At 39.2% G+C, this 24662-nt stretch overlaps 1 protein-coding gene across 1 annotated transcript in view; it reads left to right on the top strand.

Moving 5' to 3' along the window:
* The window catches only part of LOC145769531 (pleckstrin homology domain-containing family D member 1-like), a 162581-nt gene that overhangs the window by 111476 nt on the left and 26443 nt on the right, over window positions 1–24662 (top strand). The window contains exons 9-11 of the mRNA XM_082581181.1: window positions 311–465; window positions 16976–17066; window positions 17828–17869. Of these exons, the coding sequence (XP_082437307.1) occupies window positions 311–465; window positions 16976–17066; window positions 17828–17869 (288 nt within the window). The remainder of the gene's footprint in view (window positions 1–310; window positions 466–16975; window positions 17067–17827; window positions 17870–24662) is intronic.

Genomic DNA, 24662 nt, shown 5'->3' with positions numbered 1-24662 from the left:
TTTGTTATTTTTACGTCCATACGAAACATAGTAAGCTACACATGAATATGAGTGTGCCAAATGGAAAGTGCGACTTGTAATTGTTACAGTTAAGCAATTTTATGATGCATGATTTGCAACTTTTGGCCAAATAATTGTACATTTTGCCAAAATTTCCCACTTTTTGACAAGGAGGGAAGGGGGCTGGCAGTTGCTTCCCTGCTCTCCTGTATCGTACGCCTACGGATGTGGCAATGAGAAATCGAAGGTTTTGCTCCACAGGAAGCATTTGGCACATTCACTGGACACAATACAATTACACGTTTCTTAGGAACTTTCAACTGAGAGAGAGATCATCACGAGGCGCTTGCTTGAGTACGAATCGACAGACAATGATGATGAACTGATCTCTTTACGTGAAGATCTTGCTAGGGTTGCAGACTCTGCTGGAAAACTAGAGCGGGAAAAAACGGAAGTGGAAAATAAGTAAGAAATATATTCTTTTCACTCTTCCAAATGACTAACCTGGTGATGAAATGGTTCATCATGGCCAGAGATGGGCGTGATCTTGAAGATCACGAGATCTTGAAGATCAACATCGTGATCTGATTTTGATCTTCAGAATCACTTTTATTTTGATGATTTTGATCTTGAAGAACAATGAGATCAAGATCACTTTAAAATGATAGTTTAGGCTACGGTACTTACTAGATGGAGACATTTTTTTCGAATTCCTTCTTTACAAAGTAATTAGTGGCAACTACTAACATAAAAGCCATTGTATGTGTCTAGCAAAAGTCAATTTGAACTGAAGTCTCAATCTAATTTTGTCAGTGTTGCCATTTCAAAATTAAATAAGTTTTTTGTGTTGGTCACAAAGAAATCAACTTACGTACGGTATGTAGTTTATATTGAAGAATGATAAAAAATGATTCAAATTTGATCAGATTTCTGTTTTGTGATTTCTAAAAGAAAATTTGCTTTCTTTGACCCAATTTTAGATGTTTCAACAGTTTAAAGTGGTAGTGCAAAAAATTATCTTCATTGTCGACTTTGATCATGTTAGGTGGTATATTACCAAGGTTGCTAGATAGGTAAATTGCACAATAAATATTGATATAATCCAAAGAAGGTTGAAACTACTTCGTAACTCGAATAAAAGCTTCCCACATAAACCAGACAAAATTTAGTGAAAAATGGTGTGATTCAAAGGTGCTCTTTGTTTAATAAAAAACATAACACTAATTGAAAGCTTATTTGTGACATTTTAAAATTGTAATAACCTTGGGTGTGGCGTTATAATTCTACTCAAACTATGACAAGTAAATTGAATCACTATTATCAAAGTAACCATTACAGCCTATTTCACCTTTTGCGGGATCGTCAGAGGTGCTTATTCAAATAGAACAAGGGTGGAGAACCTGCGGCCCGCGGGTCAAATGCGGCCTGCGTGACTGTTCCATGTGGCCCGCGTCAAAATTTCTTTACCCAAAATATATTGAAACAAAAGCTCAAAAAAAAGAGTAGGCTCTGCATTCTCGGTATAATGTGAATGGCCTTCTATGACTTTAGTGGTATGCCAATGTCTCATTCAGCAAGAAAACTTGTGCGCGAAGTCAGCTCAGCTTAGTAATGTCATGCCAATAGTGATAAAATGCATTAATTTCATCAAAAGCAGAGGTTTGAACAGCCGCTTGTTTAAGCAATTAGTGGAAGATGAATATTGATTACAACGACCTTGTCTACCACTGTGCGGTTCGTTGGCTGAGTCGTAGCGACATGCTTACACGCTTTTACTGGTTGCGAAACGAAGTCGATCAGTTCATGAATAATCAGGGAAACCATGCCGTTTTGAGTGATAGCCAATGGTTATGTGACCTAGCGTTTATGGTTGACATTAACAAGCACCTCTCCGAGCTTAACGTCAAGTTGCAGGGACCGAGTCAGCGTTTGAACTCCTTGTTTGCAAAAGTGAAATCATTTGAAGCTAAACTACATCTGTGGAAAGCAGTTTTTTTCCAAATGGAATCTAACAAAAAGTCGGCTTCGCTCCAGACTGACTGATAAAAACGTGGAGATGCAGTTAAGAGTTGCAACATCTTCCGTGTCAGCAGACATCACACGACTCACCAAAACTAAAAACTTTCAGCCATCCCACTAGCTGCGAAAGTGAAATAAATCATTGTCTAATTCGCTGCATTTTTTATCTGTAAATAAAGTTTCGAAATTTTTAGTGGCCCGCCTGTGTTATTTCTCATTTTATGTGGTCCGCAATACTAAAAAGGTTCCCCACCCCTGAAATAGAATATTGATAGGCCTCATAGCAACAGTCACTAACTTACTACAATTCTTTGGTCAGCGTTCGAGCAATTAAAAGCAAAAGTTCGCAATATCAACTCCTTCCAGATTTCTTGAAATAAAATTGTTTTTTTTGCAATCTCATTGATGAAAACTTAATCTTCGTAAACCGTCTTTGTTCAGATGCCTAGAAAGTGATCTTGATCTTCAAGCAGGCCCGCAACCAGGGGGGGGCATTGGGGGCATTTGCCCCCCCCGAAATTTTTTGAAAAAACTTTAAGCGTTCTATGCAGTATGAAATGTACTATGAATAGACGTACGTCGTACACGTAAAGCCATACTATCGAAACCGAAAGTAGGCTACGCTGGTTGGAAGCCATGCTAACGATTTTGTTCGATAAACTAGGCTGGCATCCTCATTATCTGTTACTCAAATTCCAAGCGCGGAATTGGTGTTAAACGAACTTACCAAATCAAGTAGAAAGTTAGACATTATGCTCTAAATTAAAATGTCATTTTGCATTTGCAAAATCAACTTCTTTGGGCCTACAAACATAAAAGCTTGTTGAGCCCACAAAATGTTTCAGGATTGTAATTTGTAATTATCGTGTTGAGTTTATTCATATGTATCTGTTTGTTTATGTTGATGTAAATATATGTTATTGATTAATTTATGACTCCAGTCGTGCCAATGCAGTTCGTAGCCTACAGATGTTGTGTTTTATTTGTAATCGACTGAACACATTACTGTAATATCGTAATTTTCTTCCTCGGGTAGTCATAGCTAAATGAGAAAAGGTTACAAAGGCTAGTTTCCTTTAATGCTGTACTAAACAAAAACGTGATTGACATAAGTTATGACCATTGAACCGTAACATGGTAGTGTCACACATAGGCGTAACCGGGGGGGCGAAAAGGGCCATGGCTGTTGAACCCTTTATTGAAAATATAATATAATTTGTAGAAATTTATATCGTTTTTCAAGACATCTGGCTATTAACACCCCCCAGGACTTGTTTTAGGCACACAGAAAGACACTAATAAATTTTGCAAATCGTAAATCGCGCAAAATTTACGCGATTTACGCTTCTTTTAACTGATCTGTTGAAGCAATTTCAGAATCGCTTAGCTACACAAAAACCCAACAGAGTAGCCTGAGTTTTTCGTGTTCTCTAATTTTAGCCGCAGTTTTTGCCCGTTCGTGTGTAATAGCTACCTTTAATAAATTAATAGCTGTTTATCTGCTAATAAATTTGATACAAATATTACCCTGAAAGTGTTTCCAGAAAGCGCTATAATCCATTATTTGAGTGTAATTTTGCAAAATTTGTCCGGGGGAGTATGCCCCCGGACCCCCTAGAATACGCGTGCCTTCGGCACGCTCTAACCTCCCACCAGCTTTATTGCTTCCCTTGCCCCACCAGGATACATCACTGCACATCAGGTGGCAATGTTTTAAATCAAACACTTTGTTGTTCTCTTCAATTCATCAAATATTTGGCCCCCCCAATTTTTGTTTGTGGCAACGCCACTGGTGTCACACACTCTTGTCCCTTATCAATCGGCGTGGACATTAACATAAAAATGTCACAATGCATCATTTTAATGTTTGTTCTTTGATAAAAATTAAATGCCCCCCCCGAAAATATTTGCTGGTTGCGGGCCTGACTTCAAGAATATGAAGTTGATCTTCAAGATCACATATTCTTGGTGACTTTGATCTTCAAGCACCAAAGCAAGTGATCTTGCCCATCTCTGATCATGGCTAACAATTCTTGGTTTACAATCAGTGATTACTAAAAGGATTTATCGTTAAAATTATCAAGGAACTGACGAGTGACGGAACTGTGGTTCCTGACATGTCATTGTGCCGTTGTTGGAAATTGCTTGTAACATGGTGTTGCAACTTGTGTTGGTGCAATGTTCAATTTCTACTGCTATGTGTAGCTTATAACTGCATAGGGTTGATCAAAGATCAGTCCGACATATTGTGATAAATGCATGTTTCAATACCAGAACGTTTACTTTTAAAACAGAAATTTTGGTTGAGCTTCAGTTAGAGTAAGACTAAACCTTGATCTGATTGCTCATAATAGTGGTGGATTAGCAAACCTCTAACGCCGAGTGCTAGGCTAAGCTTTTTATATTATGTAAATATTTACAAATCTATCTTGCTTAGTCTGCCAAAACTCATTCTGACCTGGCAACAATCTGCTGACTAATTGTCTATCACAAAGCACAGGTTTGCGCAGAACAGTTGAAATAACATAAAAAGCTCACAGTATTTATTTTGCATTATTATCCACAACTCAAGAAGCGAGTAACAAAATTAATCAAAGAAAGATTGTGCAGCCTATATTCAGTTTGTCTCAAACTAAACTTGAAAGTGGAACAGGCTACAAACATTGTAGACCTATTCATTTGTGCGCAAATGTGGATAGTCAAGGCTATGTCCTTAAAATTTTAAGACCCGTTGCATGTTAGCAACCAGAACTTGTTTGCTCAAACAACAACAATGTAGTTGAGTGGCTGCTGCTGAAAACTTTTCGTTTGTTGTTTATGGACATGATTTTAAAACAAAAGCGATCCATCGCAAAGTGAGCAACAATAAGTTATTTCACCAACAATATAGGCTAGATTACAGGGGTGACGAACCTTTGTGCGGTCGCGGGCCACTTTGTCAATTACACATGAGTTATCGGGCCACAAAACTTTTTAATCGTAACCTATAGACCAGTGGTTCCCAACTCGTTTTTAAGGCGACCCATTTAAAAAAAAAATCAGTTCTGTAAAATCTTGCGACCCAAGCAAATTGTGGTAATATTTTAAAAGCCACACAAGATTGTGTTGCAAACAAACAGCACTGCAAAAGCAGTAACTTCTTCCGAAAATAATATGTTTATCAAATCACTAATGAGACAGCTGTGCTGGCTTGCTGTCAGTGAGTTTTTGAAATCGAGGCGTTATTTTGCTTAGGCACAGCCGCATGTCGGCTTTAACTTCCAGCCGGTTTCGCTGGTCAGTTTTCAATACACACATGGCACTAAATCGAATCTCACAAAGCCAAGTTGTTGCAAATGGAATCTGTTTTTGAATCCCTAATTGTGAAACTGTGGGATACACTTTGTACAGGGAAGGCCAAAAGTGGATGTTTGCAGAATCTTTGGGGTATTTGTCTTTGTAGGACGCAAAAGAAATACGGTTTGCTACTTCTGTCGTTATGTCCATAAACTGTGACGCATAAACTGTGACGTCCATAAACTGTGACGCTTGCAAGTTTTCGGTGAAGGTCGGTGTACATCAGGGTTCTGTCCTCTCTCGGGAAAACGAATATGCTTACGGGATGCTTACTCTCGTGCTTACGGGAAAACGAATTGGCGATTTTAAGAAGAACTGAGAGAGCGATGGTGAGAGCAATGTGTGGTGTAAAGCTGATGGACAAAAGGAATACCGTAGAACTTATGAGCTTGCATGGGTTGAATGAGAGTGTTGATAAGTTGGCAAAAGCAAATGGAGTGAGGTGGTATGGGCATGTTTTGAGAAGGGATGAAGATGATGTTTTGAGAAGAGCGCTGGAGTTGCGAGTGGAGGGTCGTAGAAAACAAGGAAGACCAAAGAAAACATGGAAAAGGCAAGTGGAGGAAGAAAGCAGCAAGGTGGGCTTGACAAGAGAGGACGCGCTAGACAGATCGACGTGGAGGCAGGGTGTGAAGACGATTGCGGCACTTGGAGGTGAATCCGGCCACCCTCGGTAACGGGGACATCACCGGATTAAAACTGGACTACTACCTACTACTAGCTGAGGAACTATATTGTACTCATCTCTGGTGACATAACTTTTCCAGAATATGAGTTTTTTGTGGTAAGCAGAAGCTTATGTGGTAAGCAGAAGCTATCAATCACCGTAAAACCATTGCCTTGCATTCTCTTTCAAAGCAAAAGACGAGAAGCACACATATAAGTTCTAAATTCGACAATTTTAATCAACTCGATCCGTGGCGCGTGCGATACTTTTCCGACTCCTATTCTAGAGGGAATGAGTTCGATACTACCCGGAAGCAATCTTTTTTATTTTTTTATCTAAAGTTTGACCCGAAGTGCATTTTTGTAGTCAATTTTTAATTTGAGTTGCATTACATTTACATACCATTACCATTTTTTTATAAGAAGCATTGTATATAACTAACTTGTTGAGAGCAAAAATGTAATGCTTCGTTCGGCAAACACGGTCACATCAATCCTTTTATTTTTCGTCATTAACGCGTCCGGGACGAAAAAGATACTAACTACAAAAATCGATATAGACCTACCAGCACGTTAATGAACGGGAAAAGGTGGCAAAACCTTGAAAGGTTTAAAACGTGCCTGAATGAAAAATTATGTAGTAGGCTATATATCAGTATAGTTAGCACGGCCACAAACGGAAAATTACCCAGAGAAATTCTCAAATTCCAGCAAATTAAAAAAACTCTAACTTTATTACTCACATTTGAAAAGACGTACGTAAGATATTGGGCTGTAGGCAACTCAAATTAAAAATTGACTACAAAAATGCACTTCAGGTCAAAATTTAGTTAAAGAAAAAGAAAAAAGAACGCTTTCGGGTAGTATCGAACTCGTTCCCTCTAGAATGGAAGCCGTCGAAGTATCGCACGCGCCACGGATCGAGTTGAATAAAATTGTCGAATTTAGAACTTATATACGTGCTTCTCGTCTTTTGCTTTGAAAGAGAAAAAGGTGCCTGTATAGTGTATAGTGACGTTATGACCGGTCTAATGGTGTTTCAGATTCAAAGACCGGCGCCGGTCAAATAGCCACTGCCTAATCTTTTTATAGTACGATTCCAACACTGGATCTTCCAATCCAGAGTCCGAATGCTAGAAGCTACAACAGAGCTCGACTACTTCAACGTTGTGTGTTCAGTAGGCTACAATACTGGTATACCAGGAAGATGTGTTAGGTAGTTCTTCACATTGACTCAGGGGTGCAGTGGTTAGAAAATTGTAGGGAGGGGGCAGAGCCTCACTGCATTGACTGACAGACAGACCTGATCTAAGTCATTGTTGTTCAGTGCATATTGCTTAACTATGTAATTTCGTAGCAGTTTAATGCAGTTAACTACGGTAACTAAAAGCATCGAAATAATTTAATTTCAATGGTACGCTATTGTTCTCATTTGTCCACATGAGGTAAACATAAAAAAATCAGCGAAGATACCATTTGTAGGATTGAACTTGTTACCTGTTCAGTGATACAGGTTTAACGATGCAAATTTTGCTATTGACACGCTTCCTCTGTCGATATCTGAAACCTATGACTGCAACATAACCAGCTGTAACTAAGTTCCTGCACTATTCCTGCAACCATGCTTGATGCTTGCAGCCTTGCACATGCTCAGCCTCTCAGTTGTCAGACTCAGTGTTGCCAGATGCTTAGCACCAAAAAATAAATAAAATTTTACCAGATTGCATATGACTTCACCAGATATGTAAAACACCCTAAATAAAACAATTTCGCCTAAAAATACAAATAGTTTTGAAGACATAAGACACTGCCATCACGCATGCGCAAACCTCTTGCAAAACGTTTTCTATACGAGCGAGGATTTTTCGCTTAAAAGTTTAAAAAAATTGAAAAAAACTTTCTTGAAAAAAATCGATTGGGGAAAAATTTCACTAGATTTCACCAAAAAGTTTTCTGGGCCGCAGGTTCGTCACCTCTGGAGAACCACTAAACCAACCAAATCAACGTTATTTGATGCCAGTCTTATTAACAATAAGTAATAGCCTACATACTGTAGACCAGGGGTCGGCAACCTGCGGCTCCGGAGCCGCATGCGGCTTTTTAGCTCCTCTGAAGCGGCTCCCTCCAGAATTGAAATGATTTGGTATAGCCTATGCGTTCGACTGCGATAATGAAACAAAAAAAAACGGCATTAAAACGTTGTTTACTAGTTGTGCAAGATGATGCAGCAATGAGCCAACTCTGATCGAGTGATACTCTGTCAGAAAATAATAGACTTTTTTTACAAGTTTGTTATTCAAGTTTTGACTTTATCAGGTCAGTTTACAGCTTTTGGCGTGAACACTGAGCAGCATACCTTTTTTTATCAGTAGCCATGAACAAATAAAAAAGAGAAAAGTTTTAGGCGAAAACAGATGTTACTCAGCATAGACAATTGGACATAAACATGAACTTTGCATTCAATGCAAATGATGTTGGCATATCTCATGCTTAATAGCCTATGTGGAAAAAATCCCAAAATAAATGACTTCAAAAGGCACTGTCAGAACAGCCATAGAGCATTAATTTTGCTGCACATTATCCCATTTTGGAGATTAGTTAAAGTAGGCAGTATTGGAACTTATGCAAAGATCGGAGCAGAGTAAGGAAGTTTTCAATAAATGGATAACAGCCCCATGCTGCTAGTTTTGTGTCAGCTCAATAGATTGTTAAGCGAGGAAAGCCGTGCACAGATAGAGATGACGGCTTAAAAAAGAATTGTTCGGTAGCAAAGAAACTGTGGTCTGATCTACTTGAAATACATATATTACGTTTTGTGGCTCTCAGCTGGTCATATCTGCCAAAATATGTAACAGAATCGCTCTTTTGTTAAAAAAAGGTTGCCGACCGCTGCTGTAGACTATCCCTTAGAAACTAAATATATAGTGTATATATTTTCAATGCAGCTAAATCACGTAGCCTACGCTGTTAAGTGAAAGGTGTATAAATTTCCACCCCTAGTGGTGGTCTCTGTTTTCCACCCTATGCCTTTTTAGGTGGATTTTTCAACCAAAAATGGTGGATAATTTCACCCTTGACCAATGGTGAAAATTTCCACCCCCAGCAAAATCCACCCTTAACTGTGGAAATTTCCACCCACCAGGGTGGTCTCTATTTTCCACCACAAAAGGTGTAAAATTCCACCCTTCATCTGAGGTGGGAATTTTCACATTTCAGTAGAGGTTGGGTAGTAATAGAATTAAAAACGGGACCCAATGCTAAGCTAAAACTGTGAATGACCCATAAAGCAAAAACTAACTGCATACAGTGCACAGCTGTTTCAGCTTTCCGGCCTTCTCAGTGTAGTACAGTGGTTCTTAAACTTTTTGAGACACGCCTCCCTTTAACAATTCTAACAAAATTCGCGCTCCATCTTGTTTTAAAATCAAAACAACATTATTTAGGACAGCAATTCATTTCCAGGTAAGTTGCGTTAATGCGAAGGATGTAACTTTTTTTTGGATACCAAATGTTTCATTTGGGGATTAGTAGCAGATAATGCACATCTCAGATCGGCTTCACATTCAAGTTTGTTTCTAGATTTTGTCTGTATGTTCACGAGAGTAGAAAAACCATTTTAGCACAAGTAGGCCATAAAGTGGATGAAAATGGAAGAAGTGTGCTTACAGCCACAGCACCCTCACTCTTGTATATGTGCACACATTTTGCCCAGAACTCAGTTAGTGGTATTGCTTTAAGGTTGTCAATTTCAGTAGAATTTCATTTTAGCTCCAAGAATTTCTCTTGTAAATTGTCGGGAATAATTTCCTCATTTAGACGAAAGGGATTCCTTGTCATCTGCCATTCTGGAAGTTCGGTGCAGTGCCGATCTTTGGGGTGTGCAAACCGTGCGATCGCACAGGGCCCGCAATTGGCTCAGAAAATGCAGTAATTTTGTCATTTTCAATGGAAAAATTCAACAAGTGAATTCAGCAAAGGAATTAGCAACAAGAAAACATAGAGACTCAACGAATTCAACCTATTTTGTCACCTGAACATTTCGTACCCTGAAAAGATCGAGAAAAAAAAACGACATAGCCGAAGTCGCTGATCGGAGTTGCCGCAAACATTTCAAAATTTCTCGATCTTTTCAGGGGACGAAATAGGTCGAAATTTAATTTTGTTACACGATTTCAGGGTACGAATTTTTCAGGGGACGAAATAGGTTGCATCCCGACTCAACATAGAGACATAGCTTTATTTCCGAAGAATGCCAAAGAAAGCATGATCTTATCCTTTTGCTATGCCACCGGACAGCACCATTTTACAGTAATATTCAAACCAAATTCAAAGAAATTTTTCAAAATTTTCTGGGGAAGGGCCCCAGACCCCCCGCCGCTGGTTTTCACCTTTGGCGATCACGTCGCCACCTCTCCCCTTTCAAAGTACCTAACTACGCCACTAAAATGAATTATTGTCATTGGGGCCCGCAAAGCATATTCCGCACAGGGCCCGAAATACCCTAAGACCGGCACTGTTCGGTGTCATCCAAGTCTGGAAAATAACGTTCCAATTCTTGTTTCAAAAGTTGGCGGTGGCAATCTACTTTGAACTTAAGCTCGTTCTCTAGTTCAATTTGGTTTTTCTCGAGTATCAAGGTTGGATAATGAAGCTGCGTTTCCTTTTTGAACTCGACGATACCACAGTCCCAGTTTTGCTATGAAAGCATGGATGGCATCATAGTCTTTGATGCGCTTAGTATTGTTGCCCTGCAGGAGCATATTTAGATTATTAAGGGCTTCGAAAATGTCCACAAGGTAGGCCAACTCGACAATGTCAAATTCCGAAAGACACTTCTACAACTTCCGCCGACGACGATTGGCGAAGCACTCGCTCTCGCTACTTGCAATCTTCATTTTTTTAAGAGTCCTTCTTGCATTGGAAAAAAGCTAAAGGTTTACTTTGGTGGTCAAGGTGTTTTTTTTGTTTTCAAGATGACGCTGCGAACGAGTTGGTCTCAAACCGTCGTTGCTCAAATTAAACATATGACGCGTTGTGGTACAACTTGGTCATTTACTATGACATCTATAAAGCCAAACTTCAGATAATTTTTGTCATACTTTCTCTTTTTCCCAACTCATATTATGTCAATAGAATTGATTAATTAAAAATAAACCAAATTAAATCAATAATAAAATTTAAAAAAATAGTTTAGGCATGGTACTATTGTAGAGTTGTGGATACTGCTGTACTACTAGCCTCTGTCACTTGTTGGTCAATCGTTGCCATTATCATTAGGCTTATACAACTAAAGCTCGAGGCTTCTGTGTCAGAAAACGGTTGTGTTACGAGAGTTAAGGTGTCGCAGAAACATTTAGCAACGTCTAAAACATCACAAAAAATGCGAGATATGACAACACGCTCTACAAACACTGTGCCACTATAACACAAAGTTTCATCTTCAACAATCGACTGTCCAGCGTAGTTGTGAAGACATGTTTAGTAGGGTGGAGTGAAAATAACTTTTTCGCGAAAAGTTGTACAACAATGACATTTTGGATAAGTTGGTTTGAAAGAAAGCTACCCAGCAAACTTGAGCTGCAAACCGGAACGCATCACCACGTGATATCTATTACCAAGGAAATCATGATTGCAACTTTCGATACACTTTTCCAAATATTTTTGTTGCTTTGAAAATTTGTTACCTAAACCAGTACTTCCAACGGTTGCGAGTTGAAAGCGTGGTTTTAGCACACAGAAATTTGTAAGATTTGTTCACGCACTACCACGACTCAAAACCGAGTGAACAGTTTATGCATGTTGTGCATCAAATTAGACCTTGCAAAATCTTTATTGTTTGATGCTGTGATCCGTAACTTTGCATGGCAAAAGGTTCTGAATGGATTGAATGCTTTGTTGAGCTATTTTCATTGCCTGCATTGTGTGTTTATAATTTTTCCTTTATCTACTGTAGTCTGTAGTTTATACTAAAATTACCACCTATAGCAATTTCGATTCACAACATGACTGGAACCAACGCAGACGTAGTGACGCAGACTTGTCAAGGGAAGAGACGTTATCACCGACCAAAAGCGGCTCTTGCAGGATTCACACAACGAACAGACAACTGTATTCTTTGGATATGGTCCATTTTTCTTGGAAGTGTATTTATTTGGGGCCAGAGACTGCAATTTTTTCAAGAGAAAATATTGAGCAACAATGGCAATTTTGCTGCAAGTGTAGTCGAGAGATTTTTGTTGATTTTCATAATAATTGAAAGAAGTTTTTTCATTATAGGCTACGTTGTTTAAAATCGAAACTTAAAGGAATTCAATTTCGCGATGAGGAAAGTAGCCAAGTTCGGCTTAAAACGCATGATGCAACGCATGATACAAATTCGTTACTTGTATTTTTGCTGAAAAATGTTTTTTGGGGCCCAATTTTAGTATTGTTTCCCGACCAGTCATGATTTCTCTCGGAGGCCCTGCAACCACTGGTAAATTTTGAAAAAATACCTTGTAATTTAGAGCACATATTGCAACCCAAAGACTTAAGCACCGATCAGAAGTATCTGTTTGAAATCTGTCTGGCTGTTAGCAAAGGTTGTTGCTCCTTGGACCTTTCACTCAAGTGCCCTGGTACAATTAATCAAGCAAGATGGCTGACTTTAGCAAATCGCATAGGCTATTGCAGTTGTATATTTCAACAGAAGCACCGTCCATAGAATTAAAGACTGTTGTCACCTTTATTTTGAAAGTGTATGCACCAATTTGGTTCTCTATTAAAAAAGCATCTTTGTGTACAGATGGAGCAAAACATGTTTACAACATGGTAGACAAGGCCAGATATCTTGAGGATGAGTTTAAGGAAGTTGTTGTGAATGCTATCCAGAGAAATGCTTTTTTGCGCACCCTGAAAACGTTCTGCTTGCAATGTTGGCAGACGACAACATCAGTATCAGAGAACTGGCTGTCAGGCGAATACTGAAGTTCAGAGAACGCAAGAGCAGCAGTACAGTGCGAGTTTTTAGAGTGCCAACCTTGAACCTTCACGCTAGGAATTATATAGAAATAATTAACTGGCAGACCGAAGATATCACTGAACCTCCCCACACCAAGAACCTTAGCAATGAAGATTTGATTAATATGATCAAAACAAATGCATTCACGATGAGTCCTCTCTCAGTTGAAAGTTTCCCTTGTCATAACCAGGCTGTGGAACGCCATGTTAAGCTTGTGACAGAGGCTTCAAGCTCCGTTTGTGGAGAAGATAACAGAGATAGTTTCATCAGGACTCGATTAGAAAGCAGGCGCAAAATGCCAAAGTTTGACAGCAAGGCTAATTTCAAAGTTTAGAATTTCAGTGAAGATTACATTGAACAGGTCATTCTGGGGTGAAATTCATATCCCTTGGACTTCCCAGAATGCCCTTGGGCGACAAACGTATTCCATCCCCGGTTTGTCCCCTGAAAGGTTCACATGTAGGACTGCCCCCACATGGCGTGAACTGGAAACGTTAATTCTACGGGCTTAACGGCTAAACGTCCTATCCTACTCTGTTGCAATTATTGAAGGTATTTTTAATTTCTAGATGAATACTATACTAAATACAGCTTCCATCTGTATTTAGGCTACTATTATCAAGAGGAACAATCGTACCCACGACAGAAGACAGCATAACCATATAACTGTCAAACGTTATTGGAGCAAATCGAAAAAGAAGTGTGTAACATGGATAGGAAATTGTGAAGAAAGAGGCGTTCTTCCCGGCTATCAGCACAAGGCTGAGCACTCACTAGTACAGCGAGCAGTTGCGATTCGCTAACCATAACGGTGTAGCTTCCACGCTAGCCATTCAGACCATCCAATCAACAATATGTTTCTCGGCAGCCGATTTGTATCAAGAATTGACAGCGATAGACACCGTGTTTCACCCATGAGGCTGGGCTCGTCAGTATCGCACCACTAATTCTGCCACAAAGGTATTCGACCACCGCTTTTGGTTAGCGAATCGCAACTGCTCGCTGTACTAGTGAGTGCTCAGCCTTGTGCTGATAGCCGGGAAGAACGCCTCTTTCTTCACAATGTCCTCTGCCCTGGCGCCTGTTGGTTTTGTAGGCTCTTTTCTTTCCACAAAGATAAGAGTTAAACTGACTGGTAAAGCGGTGGTCGAACACCTTTGTGGCAGAATTAGTGGTGCGATACTGACGAGCCCAGCCTCATGGGCGAAACACGGTGTCTATCGCTGTCAATTCTTGCTACAAATCGGCTGCCGAGAAACATATGGATAGGAAATGTGAAAAAACTGAATTTGGCGGCCATATTGGATTTGGTGATGTCATAATTTGCTCACGCTTTCATCATATGTATTTCTAGTGTTTTATGACATGAACGAGGAAAGCTTGTTAAAATATGATGAAAATTGGGCAAGTATTAGCAAAGTTATGGTGAATTTACTGTATTTTCAAGCAAAGTTGGCGGCCATCTTTGATTTGTGGATTGAGCTTCATCAAGACATTAATGTTTTTATTTTTTCACAAATGTGTTTTTCATGAACAAAAGCAACTTTTTAGGGGGCTATGTTTTTGAATTTCGCGAAAAAGTTATTTTCACTCCACCCTAATGTTTAGTCATAATTCATGCAACGTTTTTTCAATTTCTTGCGCCCCCTTTGTGAACTTCACTCGCCCCCAGTTTAAAAACCACTGGTGTAGTAGGTACACTGGGTATGGCCAAGGAAATAGTTACCTCCGTGTGACGTTTTCCCATTTGTGGAACCTAAGAAATTATATTAGGAAAAATCAATTAGGCTACTTTTTTTTAACTGCCTAGCCTACCTTGCGCTTCAAGGCATTAGCTACAACTTTGCCTAGTTGCGCTGTAGATTTTTACTGAAAAACTTATTTTAGGCAAAGTTTTTGAAACTATCGCAACATCTGACGCAAGTTCAGTTCCAGTTTGATATTGAAACAAACCAAAAACAAATGGTCATAGAAAAACGCATGTGATGATTGGTGTTCAATTCGCTTTATATCTGCACTTTCGCCGCTTGGTTTTCGCAATCGTTAGGTCATCCACGTTGAAATACGTGATTGTGGCTTTCAGCATTTAGCTTTGTTGCACGTTTTCACAATAATTTTCTACTGTACGGCAAAACAATTAATATTATCTAACAAATTAATAATTAATATTATCCAATAACCTATTTGAACTAATAACTTTTGTTAGAAAACTTCTGTTGTTTAACGATATCATTGCTAAAAAAAAAGATATCACACGAAAAAATGGTGCCCTGAAAGGTGTAGCGTTGTAGGCTATAGCTTATCATCACTTGTTCTTATAAGTAGATAAGATAATTAATTATCTCTATTTTGAGGTGTGAACAAATTTTAGATGGGTGGAACAATCCACCCTTTCCTTCATTTCCACCCTTGCGCGAGAAATAACTACCATCAATAATTCCCAACTCAACCTTTCCACTCTCTTTGTTGACAGCTTGTATATTTCCACAGTTTAGGATGGATTCAAGAAGAGTCCAGGTGCACAACAATCAAACTCCATTATTTGTGATTGTTAAATTCTACCATCTTCCGTTGTGTTAACATTGAAAGTTTTATGTAGCAGCCTTTTTTGCGGCAAAACGATCAATATCTCTTAAAATAAGGCTTCACAGGGTTCAGCCACAAAACGATCAATCTCAAAAGTAATTTTCAGTTTACTCGAAAAGTTGTTTTGCACCTGGATTCTACAATTCTAGATGGTGGAAATATCCACCATTCTTTTCGCTTTCCACCCTTGCCGCGAGAGATTTGCACCCATGGAACTGTCCACACCAAGGTTTCCACCCTTTTGATTAACAGCAGTGTATCTTACTGTAAATTATAATTGCTCGAATATTGTAGCCTAGCATGTAGTTTAAGCAGTAAGTTGTGTAATATTTTAAAGGAGAAAACGTAGAAAAATAAAATAGTCAAGCATCGATAAGGCGTATTTATAACTTAGTCATTCAGTAGAATATTTGAATTTATCTCGTCATTCGTCAAGGTGGTTGTTCTCTCTTTCTGCTATCCAGTTGAAAACCTTCCTTGATCCGCCTGACTCGTGAAAAAATTTGTACAATCTTGAAATGGCATCCAGGCCGGATAGCGACTGTCAAAACAGCGACTGTCATAATGGCGACTTCATAATAGCGACGTAATGAAGTGAGCGACATTCCAAACAGCGATTGTATAAATGCCGACTGCATTATAACAGCGACTGTTATGATAGCGACTTGCGATTGTATAAACGTAAAAATGCCCCATCTGGCACCTATGTGGCATATTTTTGAATTTTATTTATTGTAGGCGCCAAATTTGAACACAACTAGTTTTCAATTTAGCTATAGCGAGAAGTTTTTGGATTTATATCATGCCAGTCAGCAGGTTTTGACTTGGAGGCCAAATTGGGTGGTTCTGTATGGCACCAGCTTGACAATGATTGCCTAGTCTAGTTGATCTGTGATAAAGTTTGTAAAGTATTTTTTATCATGTCAATTACCTTTTAGGGTAGTTTTAGTTTACTACGCAGTGTTTGCCTATTTGTGCGTGCATACGTGTGTAGAGAGGTGTGGGGGATGGAAGGTATGTGTGGAGGGGGTGAAAGAGTGCGTGTGCGCGTAAGCCTTGGATTTAATAAAAGAAGTGAGGTCGCTGTTGTGGCAGTCGCTGTTTTTGATGAATCGCTGTCGTGTAGTCGCTCTATTGACAGTCGCTGTTTTAAATGAATCGCTGTCGTGTGGTCGCTCTATTGACAGTCGCTGTTCTGACAGTCGCTATTTGGAACCCGAGCCCTTGAAATCTATCTATGTTATATAACTATCGCTCAATATCGCCATCGCTCAGATTTTATTAACATTTTTTGTGTACTAAACAGATAATTCCCAGAAACAGGAAGCTCTCCTGATATCCAACTAAACAACGTGTTTTACGTTTCAGACTGAGAGAAAATGAAACAAAACTTTTGGAAATTTCCAGCGAGCAGAGAAATTATTCAGCCGATGTAGATGTCCTTAAACAAGAAATACAGGTAAGTTAGCATATCACTCATTGTAGCCTATTATCTAATTCTAAAACATGCCTAACTTTAAAATATTGAAAGAGGCTTCCGTCAAATGTAGAACATTTCTCACCTTTTGGACTAATAGAAATGTCTTGCTCTTGTACAATATCATGTGCCACTTGTCACGTTACCATCACAAATGCAAAGTCATCTGAGATTTGAAATCCATAACTTACACCTTGAACGTTAGTCAATAGGCCTACAAATCAAGTTTGAAGCTTGTTAGATTTAAAACTATGATTTTGTCATTGTTGTGAATCAAGAATTTTCAGTTTGAAAACATCAAGTGTTTTTTCCCGTTTATGTCTTTCATAGACTGGTGGATTACCGGATAAATGAATTCAAGCGATAACTCAACATAAAGGCTAGCTTACAAAGTACTTTATAAAATATCATAGTGCAAGATAGCCTACAATGTTTTTTTTGTAGATAGCATGCTGGTAGTCAATGCCTTTTTTTTAACCATTGTGTTCTTGTTGTGAGGAAGATGGATGAAAAATACTTACTGTTACGATGATGATTTCATGCTAACTTAAATAAGGACACTTCATCGGTTAATGTCTTTGTTAACAATTTGAGCTTTTCTCACTGTTTATATGGGCATTTACTGTCTGCCTTTTTACTTTTTATGTAATCATTGATCAACTACTCTTCGACAGTGGGCTAGATATCTGACAATATTAATTTTTTACAGTAATGAATTTAAGTGATGTCAATTGTATTTTTAGGAATTAAACAAAGAAAAACAAAGCGTAGAAACAGAGCTGAAGGTGACTATGGTTTTGTAGTTGCAAATAAATAGGAATTGAAAGACTGACAAAACTTGTGATAAATATATTAGTGAAAGAAACTACTACATTTATGTTGTAATCGAGGGGTTGGCTTAAATGTTGTGGATAAACTAGAAATATAATTGTGCAAAAGTAGGGTAGCTTATATGTGAAATTTTTGCTCCACAGTGTTGGAATTTGATTTTCAATAATAATGTTACAACATCGCTAAGTGATTATCCTATTAAACTTTCAACTAAACCATCAATATCTCGCGTGCTCATTGAGGTTGTGCCTCTAAAATCGACATTTTACTTTGTCTGAGTTCGGCTAGTTTTTATTCCTGGCCATCACAGCGAAAGTGCATGTAGGCCACGAAGAGATTATTTTAGAAGAAATTGAAAGCGACAAAACGTAAAATAATAGAACTTTATGAATAAGCACCGTAAGAAAACAAGTCAACAAAAATGATTACCTGTATGTGATTACCTTTACCAATAGGCTAGGCTACACAGCGCAGTTCACCTGACTCCCACCTAGGCTATAAATAATAATAAAATGTCCAATTTTGAAGTTTCCCTATGCAGGTAAGCAAATAAAAAATATCTTTCTTTAAAACCTCTATTCTGATTAAGTTAAAACCCTAACCCATTTTATCTGAAAAGTTTTTGGTTTTTGTAAGACAACGATGAAAAATACCAACAAAAAATTACTCACAAGACTAAACATTTTTTTTTTCAAATTACACAATAGTCTTTCGGGCAAATTCACTTAACTAAGTTTTCACTGTGTTTTTTTTAACCTGATATACCGCTAGCTGGCAATACTTTTTTCCAAAAAGTTTTGTTTTTCCCTGAAAAGGTGGTGTATCAAGTGACCTTCCATATCAACTCACCCACCCTTCTCATCCTTGAATGTCGTAGCTCTTTCTCTGATTCTCTGATCCTTCGATGTGTTGATCATGCAAAAGCAATCATCATGATGATTTTGCAGGTCTCTCAAACTCTGAGAACTGCAAATGATATAACTTTTCCTTAGCCCACTCAACCATTCTTCAAGATTTGGTCAACAGCTACCACAGATTCCATGTGTTACTCATGGCTAATCCTGATTACCGATGTCCATCTCAAAATGTAATCGATATATGCTGCCCAATACTGTAATTGTTCGTTTCCCAATTTTAGATGAGACTTATTTACTGTTGATGCAGTATCAACATAGGCAACATTACAACAGCTATCCGGTAAATTTTTGCACTGTTTACTAGACATTTTGATTTCCACTATTTAAAGATGAACTGAAAAAAAGATTTACACAAGATTTAGCTCTACAAAGTGTAATCATATGGTGTACTTCTCTCAGTAAACACTGAACACGACTTTCCAATGAAAATATTCTGAATTTAACAATTTAAGATGAAACAAAATTGAGATAAAAAATGCACTCTTTTAATTCCCTCTTCGCCAAGAAGATATAGGCTATGGACAGGTACAGAAGTGGCATTTTCTAGAAATGGAATTTCTTCACACTGGTAGAGAAGACTAGAACCATTCAACCACAACTCTCGAAATTGTTTCTTTGTAATAAGATCTGGCCGTGTGCCAACATCAGCTGGGTTCACATCGGTAGGGCAAAAACGCCAATCCTGGGCTCCAGACAACAATAAAATATGCTCAACTCGACGCGTGATCAATTTATTCAAACGTAAATCAGGGTTTTTAACCCATTGCAACACAGTCGGAGAATCACACCAAAAATACTTAATGCAGTCGGGCATCTTCAATGCCTCGTAGGCCTGCTTCACGAGTCTTGCTGTATTCAAAACGGCAACAAGCTCTTTCCTAGCTATTGGCCAAGAAAACTGATTTTTTACAACAATGGTAGATTTACCCATAACGAAAGACACACTAGGAACTCCGTTGACCAGTCTACGTAAGTAAATAACAGAAGAGAAAGCTTGATTCGAAGCATCACTAAACCCATGCAATTGATATGAAACAACATCATCCGGACTACACACACCAGAGTTTGCAAAATACCATCTCGGTAACGAAAAATCCTTAAGCAGGTCCAAAGAGCGAAGCCACGACTCCCACTCTTTTACAAAGCTATCAGGGACCTCGGTGTCCCAATCAAACTTATCTATTGCCAATTGCTGAAGTATCAGGCGTGCTTTTAGAAAAAATGGCGCTCCAAGGCCTAGCGGATCAAAATTTTGTCCAAGCTGACTGAGTATACTTCGGCGCGTGTGTTTAGCTAAGGGCTTCAAGGAACATGCGATACGCATCTCGTCAGACTCGGTTTGCCACACAAAACCCAATGTCTTCGCTGATGGCAAAGTCATATCTTCAGTCTGAAAGTCAACATCACGAATCAAAGGTGAGAGCATCTCATTATCCAAATTTGACAAGACAATTATAGCCTCCTTGTTAGCACTCCACTTAACAAGTTTAAACCCACGGCTAGAAAACAAAGCAATTGGTTCATGAGTGATTTGCTGAGCTTCCTCTAAGCTATCAGCCGAAAATATAAAATCATCCATGTACATATTATTTGCAATATTGCAGAGAGTCAGTTCACCAGCACCGTTGGGATTTTGCTCGATCATTTTCTTTATAGCCAAGCAAGCGATATATGGGCTACTCTTTATTCCCCAAGGGTGTACGCAAAAACGAAAGGGTACTATTCTACCATTTTCAAGGTCATTATCTTCAAACCACAATATACGAAACAAATCCCTTTGCACCTCAGGTAACTTTATTTGAAAGAAGCATTTAGTCACATCAGCCATGAGACCAAATCTACCAAGCCGAAATCTGGCCAAGAGATCTGCCAGAGGGTTTAACAAGTCAGGACACGAAAGCATTACATTATTAACAAAAGTTCCTCGAAAATCAGATTTGCCATCGTAAACAATACGCTTTTTTAATTGTGACGTCACAAAGTATAGTAAATACCACTCAAATCCCTTTACATTTTCTGCTTCACCAGCACGCTCAATATAGCCACTAGATTTAAGATCCTTCATGGTGTCAGTAAGGAAATCACAAAGTTCAGGTTGTTAACCCTTAGGCGGTTGGGCTCCTGGAGTCTTGCTCAGTTTGGGGGGGGGGGCTGTCGATTCTTCTTATGCTTTAAGAGTGATATCTCTGTTATTTTTTAAGGCACGGTTTCAAAATTTGGGATTCACTTTGTAAAACTATTCACGCAGAGCATATCCGAAAATTAAAACTATGTAAATTTTAGAACTGCTTATATACGTTGAAATGTTGATGTGACTTATGATGTTTGAAATATTGGGTATTTTTTGATAGAGTAATGAAAAACATGCATTGCAATGTTGTGATTAAATTTTTTTTACATAATCTCAATTTAAATCATTTGATTAACGAGACATGGGCCAAATTAATTGCTTTCATCCAGCTGTAGGAAAAATTTTGAACAATAGAATATGAAATATTTCAAAGGATGTGCTGAGAAATGTTTTATCTCTCAATTTATAACCTTTATTCGTTCAAAATTTCAGCTCAATAGAGGTGAATAAAAGTTAAGAAAAGTCAAGAAATCTCGTAGTTGCAGCCTCAGTGGTTTTAGAGATACAACTGTTGATACAAAAAAGTTGAATTGACAGCCCCCCCAACCTTCAAAGGGTTAAAGCCTTCTTCCTTAAAGCAGCAGCTCTATCTGAAAAAATTGTTAAGTAAATCAATATCTTCGTTCAACGGTACAGGTATCTCAAATCGACCATCTTTCAACTCAATATTCGGTTCAACAAGTTCTCTACCCAAAATGTCACTGCGAGACAATTCAAAGGTTTCATTTTGCAACGTCAAATCCTGAATGACTTTATTCAGGTCTGCTATTTCCATATCGCGAGACTCAATTTTACGCTGAAAGCCAGAGATGACATCCGACTCTGAAGACGTCTGTACTCTGCACACATTAGCAACGCTTTCATCTAAGGGTGACTTACCACCACAACCCAACCAACCGAGAGGAGTGAGTAAAGCATGCGATTCACTACGATTTTCACCAACACGCTCTTCTTTAGCCCACATCAAATAAGCGTTGTCGTTGCCAATCAGTACATCTACAGTACTACAATCATTCAAATGAAACATATTCACGTCATGAAAATGACAAAAACCACTTAAATCCTGCTTATGCGGTAAAGTTTTAACATCGTCAGCCCAAGCTGGGTTAACCACCGAAGTTACATCACAAAACAGTTCATCCGTCTCTAACGACTGGATGTTAAGTTTAACAAGGTTAGCACAAGTAGATTTCTGACCAGCCAGAGTATCCATTTTAAACGACGCTTTATCATACGGTTTAACGCCAAGTTCGCACACCAAATCACTCGAAACAAAAGTCAACTGCGAACCAGGATCATGCTGACAATACACCAACTTCGATTTGCCAGTTATTGGATTCAAAACACGAGCAGCAGTAACGCGGTTAAAGGCTGCTTTAACATTTCCAATCTTAACATTACGCACAGGAACTCTGGCACCAGCATCATCTTTGCCAACCGAATCCAGAGAATCACGTGACGTCACATAAAAATCATGCAGAAGAAAATAGTGTTTCCTATCGTTGTTAGGCCCACATTGACGACAGTTTTTTGCATGATTACAGTCCCTAACCATATGCTGGCGCAAACAATTCAAACATTTTCCAGCTTTCACAATAACATCTCTCCGATCTTTAAGCGTCAAGCGCAAAAAATCTTTACAATTAGACAAAAAATGATATTCAACTTGACCACGTGACGAACAATAAATACATGCTGGCATGTCTCTACGTCTGGCCTCACCACCGCGCGGTGCGCCAACAGCAGTCGAGTACTGCGAACTCCCTGAAATCACATTATCATGGGGTTTTACCGACGTCTGCCTAACCGGACATGAAGCAATTTTCCTTTGCCAAACTTTTTAAAATGCTGCGATTCACTAGAATCGCCCATTAGCATAATGCTAAAATCAGTCGACTTGCGCGTTTCCTCCCGTACTACAAATTCAAACAAACTCTGAAAAGTAGGCTCATTAGTGCCACCATACTAATCACCCAAGAATTCAAGACAACTCTGCTTAGCGTCAAACGGGAGTCGTTTAGCCAACTCCAAAACAAAACGTCCTTCCAGTTTATCGCGCTGACCATAAGCTTGCGCGTAAAGCAGACACTGCGACAATTCATCTTTAAACTCTTTCAAATCACTGGAAAAGATCGAAGTCAATTTGCTACCCTAGCGATACTTCCTAATTTCTGGTTCGGCGAAAAGACCTCCACGACCTCCAAAACGTTGAGACAAGCGAGCTAACGACATTTCTATCCTGTCTTCCTTTGACAAGCCAGGAGTGTCGGAAACCAAATTAGCAATTGTTTGAGCAGCTGTTCTAACACAAGCTGCTTGTAACAAAGTCAAACGAGTTTCTTTAAAGGGAGAAGCTGCCATCAAGGCCGTAATACGATTTTTAAAGAAGATAAATGGCATATTATTACCATCGTAACCAATCAAGGCCGCCTTATCGAAAAACGTCCTATTATTTTGGTATTCAAAAAAGCAGTCTTGCTGTTGAGAACTCGATTTAGCGGGAGAAGACAAGCTATATCCCTTAAGGGGCTGAGGGGGCTCAGTCACGTGCACAGTACGATCACGATCCTCACACACGTTAAAATCAGGAGACGCGACACGCCTCTCACAACCACTCAAATTACGTGTAGCTGGGTGATCAAAAACTAGCGTCGCAGAAAACTGTGAAGAGGGCAAAACATTACTTTTGATAGCGGCTCCGTGACCTGTACGCTCTGGGGGAGGAGTTCGGCTAAATTTCGCTGGCCTTGGCTTTAGATCCTTCGGAAGATCCTTAGCTGCGGCCCCGGGACTTCCTGAAACAGCTTGAAAAGATGTGGTTTGTACTGGTCCACTTACGGATTGAACAGGCATCTGGAAAAGGTTATGTAAATTTAACCGCGATTGATGTTCACTTCTGGAATGGCTAGAAGAGCCCTTCTTAGAACTACGCGGGAGCCCACATCTGATGGATATTCAGCCAAAGCTACCTCTGTACGTTGTTCAGCCCTCAACTGTGTGTCTTTGAGTGCAAACTCAGCAGCTCTCGCTTCTGCTCTCGCGGCGGTCTCAGCAGCTCTCGCTTCGGCCTCAGCTCTCGCGGCAGCCGCAGCTCGTATGGCCTCAGCTCTTGCGGCAGCCTCAGCAGCTCTCGCTTCGGCTTGTATCTGGAGCTCCTCTCGTCTTAGCTGCAGGTTAATTTGTGCAACTATCCGTGACGAGCCCTTAGACATCCTAGTGCTTACATTTGAGGCGCTATCCTCAGGATGTATGTCAGCATCCAACATATCTGAGAACTCACTTACTTTTTGTTCGAAGTTATTTTTAACGAGTTAAATTCGGAATCTATCCTATCACGAAGTTCTGCCAAAATTGCAGAGTTGAAAATTGTACTCAAAAGAGCATGGAAATGCCGTAATTCCTCTTCTAAAGTAGATAAGTTAGATTGAAAAATTAACAGTTCCTGCTTATCACTCAAAGAAGCTAGGGCTACAGAGAGTTCCCCAATTTGAGTCAAAATATCCCTTCTAAGATGCCGGGCCTCTCAAACTGACTTAGCCTCGTCGTTACTGGGTCTCTCCCCAGAATGGCCTGCCCGACCGCAAAGAACATCATCAGGCTTAAACTCAGTCGAGTCGACGGCGGCCGAGTCCCTGTCGCCACCGAGTGTAGACATATTAAATGTTGGGGCTAAATTTAACAATTAAAAAATTAAGTTAC

The sequence above is a fragment of the Aplidium turbinatum genome, chromosome 4 (assembly GCF_918807975.1).
Source record: "Aplidium turbinatum chromosome 4, kaAplTurb1.1, whole genome shotgun sequence".
NCBI lineage: Eukaryota > Metazoa > Chordata > Ascidiacea > Aplousobranchia > Polyclinidae > Aplidium > Aplidium turbinatum.
Note: the sequence above shows the minus strand (reverse complement) of the source record. Positions and strands in the feature narration are given on the sequence as shown.